This window comes from Camellia sinensis, chromosome 13, assembly GCF_055761805.1.
Source record: "Camellia sinensis isolate YWXY chromosome 13, ASM5576180v1, whole genome shotgun sequence".
NCBI lineage: Eukaryota > Viridiplantae > Streptophyta > Magnoliopsida > Ericales > Theaceae > Camellia > Camellia sinensis.
Genome location: NC_138973.1, coordinates 113,272,548 through 113,283,070, shown reverse-complemented (window position 1 = coordinate 113,283,070; position 10,523 = coordinate 113,272,548). Strand labels below are relative to the sequence as shown.

The window sequence follows — 10,523 nt, the reverse complement described above, 5'->3', positions numbered from 1 at the left end:
TCACCTTTAAGCACCTTCCAAAATTTCTGAAAAAACATCAGGTTAAAGCCTTCTAGTCCTGGGGCTTTGTTCCCATTACAATCATTTACTGCAGCCCAAATTTTTTCTTAAGAAAAATCTGCTTCAAGAACATGAAAGTGGGTACTAAGTCTAATACTTTTGAATTCACCTTTCAGAGTTGGCCTCGTTTTCCAATCATGTTTGAACATGTTTGAAAAGTGGAGCCAAACCTCATTCTTGACTGAAGCTGGGTCCTCAAGAATCACACCCCCAACTGTGATGGAGTTGATAGTGTTTCTGGTTTGCCTACTAGTGGCCATGACATGGAAAAACTTGGTGTTCCTATCCCCTTTCAGATTCCAGTCCATCCTAGATTTTTGGAGCCACTCCCATTCCATCTTCCTGCTCAGTGATCACATTTCAGTCCTTTTCTCTCTTTGCAGCATCAATTCACCTTCATCCAGAGGTCGAGTTTCAGCTTTTAGATCAAGATCATGCAGAGCAGATTCAGAAGCTTCTAATTTTTTTGCTACATTACCATAAGACTCTTTATTCCATTTCTTTAAGACCAACTTTAGGGACTGCAATTTCCTCTTCAGGATGGATCCTGTAGATCCATACAATTGAAGTGCACCCCAATTACTCTCTACCAAGGAAGCCAGTGATGGATGTAAGGTCCATGTATTCAGAAACTTGAAAGGTTTGGGCCCCCAGTCCTTATCATCCTCCATGAGAAGAAGTGAGCAATGGTCAGAGATAGTTCTTGGAAGACCCCAAAGTTTGAGTTTATATCTCACTAACCATTTAGGACTAAGAAGAAATCTATCTATTCTACTCCACTTTTTCCCTTCAAGAGTATTAGACCAAGTGAATTTTCTGCCTAACATTTGGACATCTATCATCTCACAGTTATCAATGAAGTCATTAAACTCCTGCATACCTCTATCCCTGCAAGAGACTCCTATTCTTCTCCCCACATTCCTAATTTCATTAAAGTCTCCACCAAGGCACCATGGGTTCACAAAAATTGTTTTCAAATTTAACAGGGTCTCCCATAAAGCCTTCCTCCTTATTATATCATTTGGGGCATAGATGTTAACCAGAACACAGTCAAAAGGATTGTGAGCCTTATTTGATAACAGAATAAAGTTCCTGCTACTACAACAGCCTGAGAGATGAAAGACATCAGGATCCCAGATGCAAATTAATCCACTAGACAAACCTGCAGCATCTACAGACATGAATTCCATCTTGTCTCTAGGCCAAAGACTTTTAATCCGCAAGTTTGCAACACTTGATTGCTTTGTCTCCTAAAGAAAAGCCATATCTACTGCCCGCTCATACAAAATCTTCCTGATTTTCCTTCTTTTTTCAAGCCTTCCTAAACCTCTGACATTTCAGCTTCGAATCTTCATGTATAACAGTTATACTCCAGATTGTACCCATGAGGAAGCTGGTTACTCCACACCACCAGTACCTCCAGCCATTCTCACTTTGTCTTGCTCCTCCATACATATGAATTTCTTGACAACCTTAGATTCCTGGCCCTTATAGTCAATCCCAAAAGTTTTCCCTACGTGGAGTGTTTCAAGAGCCTCTTGAAGAATTTCCTTTGTAGAGGAAGTGTGAATTAATCCTAATGTATGACTGGGTGAGGAGTGAACAGTTTGAGATCTAGTTCTAATTCCTCTTTTGAACCCATTGCTTGAACCTGCCCCTTTGTGCCTTATCCTTCTTGCAAATCTAGAAAATCTACCTGCTAATAAAGATTACTTGAACCCTTCTATTCTAGCACCTTTCCTTTCTCCTTTCTTTAAACGGATGTTGGTGGATCCTGAAGTGGATGGCTTGAAGGTGACGTTGGCCTTTGATTGTGGACTCACTCCAGATGCTTCACACAACTGCTTCATAACTAAAGTATTTGATCCATTATTAAAGGGCCTAGAGGGTAGCAAACTCAGATGGCTTGACTCATTGGGTTGCAGCCCATTATGAACTTGGCCCAAAGCTAACTCTATACAAATGCCAGGCCTTTTTTTTTGAAGTCTCACTAAGGCTTTTAATAAAGCCTGAGGTGAGTATATGACCCTCAACTGCGGGGCCTACAATAGGACTAAACTGAGGAACTGGATTTCACTCAACCCTCTTCTACATAGTTTCTGTAACTAGCTGCTCTTCTACACCTTTTTGGGCAAAATGATTACACCTCTGGTGTAGGCTTTTCACTGACAGTAATGAATCAGCCACACATGCACCTTCTTCGTTTGAATTCCCAACACAGGCTACAGTCTCTGCTACAACTGATGTGTTACTCCAGCTGCCTCCTACAGCCAGCTCATCCATAGCCTTCAATCCAGCTGTCAGACCCTTATTGGTTCTAATAGACGCTCCTGCCATGTCACCATCTTCCTCCTCTGGTCTGTGTTCTTGACTGAGTTGGACTACACCATGGATTTTGGAGCAGACAGCTTCAACTGGGCCCTTAGAGAGTGTGGCCTTACAACTGAGGCTATCATCCAGAGCATAGTGCTCTTCAGATACTCGAATAGGATATACTCGTCCTTACACTCCAGATTGATACATGTATTAATCGGATCCATTACATCAGTGGCTAATTTGAATCTGCCATTTGTAAATGATTTTGGTGCACCAATATTACCATCCAAGAGAACCACCTCTCCCCATATGCTTCCAATCCTTCTGAATGTATTTGAACTCCAGAGGTTAAGGGGTACCCCAATACAGCTGATCCAAACTTGTCTCTGTTGCTGTAGATATAGACCAGGACTCCAAACTATGATGTACTCGCACCAGTGTTGGAACCAACCCACAACCATGGACTTTTTGCCTAACAGGTCTTCTGTGGAGGGGAATGAAAGAAATATATCTCGCCCACCTCCCTCTCTTACTAACACATTTTGCTTTTCTCTTTTGATTAGTTCATTTTTCACCTGGACAGAGGTGTGTTCTGGTTTGAGTCTCATGATCAAGCTCTCATAAAGCCAACAGTTGCCTATCTCCTCGACTCTGATTGTTGTCTTCACAGTAGATGGAGCTTTTGGATGTTCCCCTTTAATGACTTTTGCAAACGAACTCCCATCGGCGCGATGGTTCCAGATGGAGCTCTTGGCCATAATGGATGTGTTCCTTACCATTGGTTGCCTTGATGAGAAATTTTTCCCTTGCTGCCTTGCCTCTGTATGTTTATCAAACTCAGCGAGTTTGACTGATAGGGATTTATCATCTACCTACAACCCATTAGTTTTTTGTTCTGTAACGTTAGCTGCAATAGAGCAATCATACCGAACAAAACCAAATCTGGAGTTTGTTGCTTTCCTTCTCATATATGGTATGAAGACGTCTTTAACAACGCCAAATTTGGTGAATAGATCATACAGGTTCCTAGGTGCCATGGATTCAGGCAAGTTATCCACGAATAACGTAATCAAGTTCGCTCTGCTTCTTTCAGGCCACGAATTAGGGTTTGATTGTCTTCCTCTTTGCTTCACCACTGGGATCCACTCACCAAGATCCCCTTGTTTCCTCATCTCCTCCTTCCTTCAATGTAACCTTACAGGACTTCTCGTGCTCAAAATCTTTACTGTTTGGATCTGCTTGTTAACCTGGAAGGCACTTGACCATTATAAACCCCTCAAATCATGTTTACATACCACTCTCTCTCTACCATTCAAGCATGAGTTTCATGTTTGTATTTTGTTCTTTAACTTCCTCTTCATTGATCAGCTTAAGGGTGTTTTGTGAAACTGAGACATTTTAGCTTGGTTGGAGAACAAGAAAGAGATATGCCCTTAATGGTGGTTTCTTGTGATGGATGCTGTTGTCGGTGATAAGTGTCTAACAGGTAGTTTGTTTGTTTGTTTTTTTTTTTTTTGAATTTGTGGTGTGTTCTAAGTGATGTGGGACTAAGGGAAAAAATGGAATGTTGTTGTGTGTGCTGACGAAAATTATGTTTTTTCGAATTATTAAAAGTGTGAACTGAGTAGTGATGTGCTTTGAGACCAAATATAGTGTGTAAATAAAGGCACCCCAATATTGTAGTCATAACATTTCACTTTACGATTACCCTCTCTAAGCCAAAATCTTAACTCCACCACTGCTTATGGGAATCTAAAAATTTTATTACTAGTAGTGAAGATTATTTTAGGTTACCATTTTTCAGTTAGGTAGACCATATCATAGTTGGGTTGTTGGAAAAAATATCCAATGTAAAAATAAATGGTATTATCTATTGAAAAATTTGAATTTAAATTTACTCCAATGGTTGTCTCTTGAGATGGAAGAGTGCGTCCTTTAGAAGGGTCACAACCTTTCTGAAGAGTGATGGAGGAATCTATAAATTCCATCTCCTTCACTTCAATTTGGATATAGAATTGTCATTTTTTTCTTTATCTTTGCATTTATTCTTCATATTTTCCTGAATTTAATTTTCCTATAAAGAGAATGCATGCACAGCGACGTTCGTCAGGCTTGCAATAGTAGTGCTGCTAGTGCAAGACGTTGATTGTTGTATCTTGAGAGATAGACATCCATTGAATCTTGAGCACCTGTGGGAGGACGAATCTGTCTTAAGGAAAGACTGTCACATACTCGACTCGATTATGTTTTATTTATTTATATACTGTAAATTTTATTAAGTTATTATGTCGATTTATTTCAGTTTTGGTTTTAGCCAAAACCGTTTACATATTTTTTAAATTATATTTTCTATATAAATTTAGTATTGATATTTCTAATAATCTTAAGACAGATTAGTACCATCTTTGTATAGGGATTTCAATTTTTTGGTTAAATATGTATTCGTTTGTTTCTTGATTTTATACAAACAGAATTTCTACAATCTACATTTAAAATTTTTTTGTTAGCTTGATTTTGTTCCATTAATACTTTTTTTCGTTGTTTGTCTTTTGGAACTTTCTATACCATTAATGTACATGATACATCAATTGTTTGTGAGTCAATATATATTAAATAATATGTTTTGATTTGGAGGAATACATTTCGGATTTGGAACGGGGTTTATTTATCCAATCCCAGAGACTCGATTCTCATTTTTTCCAATTGGGTCTCAAATTCTTTGGTCTCAAATTCTTTACTCTCATTCGACGATTTCACTTACATTCGTTCTCGGAGCGTGTGCTTGATCAAACGTGGGTTTCTGTCGAATCTGATGATCTAAACCACTGCTATACATTTCTATGCGAGTAATAAGGATGTTTCTTGGCACACCAAGTGTTTGATGAAATATCTGTGAGAAATAATATTACTTGGAATGCAATGGTAAAGGGCTATTGTTCACAGAAATTGAGAGTTTGTGAACATGCCGGCAATGGATTGTTGTTGTTTAAGGACATGTTAGTTGATATCAGTGGATTGAAACCAATTGATACGACTTGATTTGTATTCTCTCCGTGGCTTCTCAATTGGGTGTTTTAGCAACCGGTGCTTGTGCTCATGGGTATGACTATGATTTGAATCTGTTAAAGACAAATTTCCCTTCAATCTTCTAGTTTTGTTTTATTAAAAATCAGATTATGTTATTCAGAAATTATAGATGGGTAAGGAACTTTTGATTTGATTAGTTAATCATAATGTTCATGTATGGATATGATGAAGAGATGCCATCTATAGACATTATTGATATTATAATTCCTTGTGATATGATGTCATTAATTGATATATTTGATATATTGATTTGGTATATGGTGTATTATAAATGGATGTCAATTATTTATCAAAGTATTGGTAAAAATGTGAACTTATGTGTTTTGACATAAGAGGAATTCTAACTATTCTTTGGAATAAGGATAGTGAAATTAGTGTGGTGACCGATAACTCCGTAATGAAATATTATATAAGTTAAAATATTTCATGGGTGAAAGACACTTTGGTAATTGTCGACGTAGTTACTAATACTGGATAAGACAAATAAGATGTAAATGTAATTATACAGTGATATTTATATTCCATGTTAAAATTGGAATTAAGGGTTGCAGTAAACAAAAAAAAATAATGCATGGCTAAAGAAATGTTATTTGACAAAGTGTTGTGGCGACAACCGATATTAGCCATTTTTTTCTTTGTATTGCAAAAGAAAGTTATGAAGTCTAATTGTATTTTAGACAAATTACTATTGTGATTATATTTACAAAGCAATTTACATCTTGTTATTTAGTTCAAGCACGCCAATTAATGATATATTCTGATTTACCTCAGAATTGTGGGGGTGTATTAATATTTTTGTATAATTATACATCAGCAAGAGAAATTATAAGTTTCCTTAGAATGCTTAAAATGCGGGGGTGTTTGGAGGATTTTACTAAAGTAATGGTTTCGATAGTAGGTCCACAAAGAATTTCAATTCTTTCTATAAGACAAAGTTGGAGTAGAAGCAAAAATAGTTTCATTAACTCCTATGAAACACCACTATGTTTATTATTTAAATTTGAAAATGGAAGTGACATATAGTAATGGTAAGTCTCGATTTAATCAAAGACTTAATACTAAAGGACATTTGTTTTCAGTTGTGAATATTGTCTAAGGATAATATAATGAATCCACTAACTACTCAATGATATATAACTGAGAAGGTCAAACGGCAAAAAAAGCGGCCGCTAAACAAAAAGTTTGACCAAAGAGCAAATGAGGGAAAGTTCATCGAGGGGAATGTGATTAAAGCCTACTACATCAGAGTCATCATAATGGTAACCTTACTTAGATGACTGGAGATCCCAAGAACTAAATTCAAAGGGACAACTAAGTTATGTGTGGCTCACCAAAAATCACTAAAGGAGTCTATCTTCTATCCGTTCCTATGATGAGAGTGATATCTACAATATGAGTTATATATAGAGGACTTAGGGTAAGCTATACTTTTAATGATTACTTATATCTTGAAAACCCTAGAGGGGGTATCTTTCAAGAGGAGTATTTAATAAACTCGAAATAAAAATAACCTATATGATTGTGAAGGGGCTGCTTCTATGAGAATTGATAAGGTTAAATTTTTTAAAACACTCATGAAATACCAGGAGATACCCAAGGCCAAAACGGGCACAACTGTGAGAACTAGGCTGTGTCTGGAGATATTCTATGTGAATTCTATTGTCTTAGCTTACACAAACGGCTAAACAGTTCAAGGCATCACATTCACTGATTAGCTAGTAAGTCCGATAAGCTTTCACTACGGAAGGTTCAAAGTCAAAAGTTACTTATCCCGATGTAGGGTAATTCTTTAATGTACTCTTTCTTTGTTTGCATGTTGGTGCATGTCCTTTCCGTAAATTTCATTCATGTGAGGGATTGTTGAAAATTTTGAATTTAAATTTACTCCAATGGTTGTGTTTCTTGAGATGGAAGAGTGTGTCCTTTTGAAGGGTCATAACTTTTCTGAAGAGTCACTGAGAAATCTATAAATTCCATCTCCCTCACTTCAATTTGGATATAGAATTGTCATTTTCTTCTTTATCTTTACATTTATTCTTCATATTTTCTTGAGTCTAATTTTCCTATAAAGAGAGTGCATACATAGCAATGTTCGCCAGGCTTGGAATAGTAGTGCTGCTAGTGCAAGATATTGATCGTTATATCCTGGAAGATAGACGTCCATTGAATCTTGAGCACCAGTGGAAGGACGAATCTGTCTTAAAGAAAGAGTGTCACACATTCAACTCGATCAAGTTTTATCTATTTATGTACTGTAAGTTTTATTTTATTTTATTTTTTTTTGAGGTTCTATTAAAAGCAAAACCTCTAAAAACCTCCACCCCCGGGCCTCACTTTTGGCCGGCCAACCGTCGCCTTTGGCTATGGCGGTTGGCTGGCCGAGCTCTCTCTTATGTTTGTGTGCTAGCTTTTGCTTTTAATAGACTTGATTCCCACAATGTCTTCCCACTTAATTGTGTTTTGTGTGCTGCTGATATTAAACTTTTTGGTGTTTGTTGCCCTTTTTTTTTTTTGGTTGATGCATTGGGGTTGTATGTTTTGTTTCAACAGGGGGTGCTTGGAATAAGGGTCAAAACAGAGTAGAAGGAGGTCGGTTTTGGACTGGAATAAAGGATGTTCAGATCTGGTTTGGATCTTCATTTGGGCGTTCCTTTACGAGTGGGAGTTTGAAGGATGAGCTTTGGTTTGGATCTATGGAGTCGCTTCGGTGCTTTGTTTGGGGGGAAACATAGGTGTTGAAGTCAATCTAGATCTATCTAAGATTTCATTTGAGCGCTCCTATTCGAGTGGGAGTTTGAGGGGTGAACTTCATCCAGATGTATGGAGGTGTCTCAGCGGTTGTTCGATGTTTTGGGTTGTCAACATCGGAGCTTCTGCAGTGGGTGTGTTCGGAGTTTGGATCGGAAAAGATGTGTCCGACCATGGAAGTAGAGATGGTAGTGGGTCTTGTTCGGTTGTGGTCGTGAGTTTTGATCGTCCTTGGGTGTGCTTGGTTGCAATGAGTGCTCGGAGTTTTGAATCAGAAAAGAAGTGTTTTGACCATGGAAGTGAAGCTGGGTGCGGAGTTTTTTCCAGCTATGGAGTTGTTGGCTATGGAGTTTTCCGGCCATGGAACGGTTTCGGTTGGATCAGCGAAGCGTGCGGAATGCTTTTGATGCTATGGTTGAGTGTTGTCAAGCGTGGGTCTCAGCTTTGGTGGCGTGGGTCTTGGCTTTGGTGGGCTGTTGAGAAGTTTTTAGTTTGGGTGGTGTGGGCATTGGGAGTGCAGCAACATGGGTGAATAAATTATTCGAGTAGAATAGTAGTGTGTGGTTTGTTGATAAGACGGGTGCAGCTGCTTGGATGTTGAAAAAGAAAATTTTAGTTTGTTGAAAAGAGGAATGCAGGAGTAGCTTGGGTGTTTTGGTGTTGGTTTTTGGTTTTTGGGAGTGTGGGTTAATTTTGTGGGGATTCATATATTTTATTTTCTAATTAAGTCATTCTTAACTTTTTTGTTTTAAAAAAAAAAAAATCTTGAGGCCAAGGGATTGGTTGTATGGCTGCGAGTAGCAGTAGTAGGGGTAATTTGTACTTTCTGAATCTCTCTCGATGCATGTTATCTTCCTGTATTTTTAATTTCATGCTGTTATTAAAAAAAATTTTTGCTGATAAAAAAAAAAAAAAACTGAATCATACTCTTATCATATTGTGTTGGAGTAAACTTTTAATAGTGAAAATGATCCATCCCATGGGATAATTTATTATTCTTGAGGACATAAACACTAAAATTGTTCCTCTATCTATTAATGTTTTTATTCAAATAAGTTAATAGTTAACAATATAATATTATATCAAAGAGATAATAAATTTTGTATTTAAATTTCATCCCATTTATAAAATAATTATAATGCTTGATTGAGGAGAGTCTGACCACAAATGAAATTAAGAATATAAAATTGTCTTTTTCTCTGACACTTTTATTATATTTAACTGAATTGATAATTAATAATTTATTAATTATTAAATTGTGATAGTATGTGTAAATAACAACATAACTTCACCTTCTGTTGAATTTTTTCTTCGTCATCATGTTGAAGCAATAGCATCCATAGCTTGCCTTTTTGTGGCAAAAGAGTAAAAATCATGACAACTCACAATAAAGCTAGAAAGTTTGGATGGATTCAATGGCTATGACTAGGGGTGTGCACGGTGCGGGTTGGTGTCGTTTGAGAGAAAAATAAAAATTGTATGGTGGGTGATGGATTGATAAAAGTGTCACTAGAATTTGTCATTTTTCTTATAAAAAATTGGCGATTCGGTTGGCAAATAATGGCAGATTTACCTTGGCGGTTCGGGCGGATTGGCGGTTTATAAAAAATATAATTCAAATTACAAAACTTAAATCAAAGAGTAAAAAAAGAAGAGAGATACTGTGATGTTAAGCATCTTGAAAAGTGAATTGGAATCCAACTTTATTTTGGATTATTGACATCTTGAATTCTCCTCAAGCAGTAATGTAATACTATATTCTAAGGTATAGAACAACAAGCAAACTTAAGTAAAAAAGAATTTTTAGAATCTTATAAAACATGATTTAATAGCGGTGCGGGTCGGTGCGGTTTAGAAGAAAAATAGAAACTGGCGGATTGATAAAAGTGTCACTAGAATTTGTCATTTTTCTTACCAAAAATCGGCGGTTCGATTGACAAATAATAACGAATTTGCCTTGACGGTGCGGTTCGGTACAATTTTGACGGTTTAAGCGGTATTATGCACACCCCTAACTATGACTAGTAAATGAAGTTTAAGTGAGATCCTCTCCATTGGCGACATCCAAGTTGACACGTGTACGGCATAGTAGTACTTGAGGGCGTCCTTACCCAAGTATAGCATCATCTTCAAAATATGAATTAATGATTCTATTATGATTAATTAAAAGTAAAAGCTTTAAAAGGAGCATATACCACATGTACATTATTTTTACCACCTTATGGTGTTTAGTGTCAATCCACCATGCAACTTGCTTTTTGGTTTCAAAAGTAGCATAATTGTTCCACAATGGAGTGCAATGAGAGAGAAGA

The 10,523-nt window shown here is 36.9% G+C and overlaps 1 protein-coding gene across 1 annotated transcript; it reads right to left on the bottom strand.

Annotated features, from left to right (window-relative positions):
- Positions 1-413: 413 nt before the first annotated feature.
- Positions 414-1,250, bottom strand: LOC145805644 (uncharacterized). The gene has a single exon (XM_082900813.1). The coding sequence runs from the start codon at positions 1,248-1,250 to the stop codon at positions 414-416; it is 837 nt and encodes a 278-aa protein (XP_082756939.1).
- Positions 1,251-10,523: the final 9,273 nt, after the last annotated feature.

Bases quoted from the DNA above. Each gene is read 5' to 3' on its own strand.
- LOC145805644 (XM_082900813.1), bottom strand. From the start codon at position 1,250: ATGGAATTCATGTCTGTAGATGCTGCAGGTTTGTCTAGTGGATTAATT.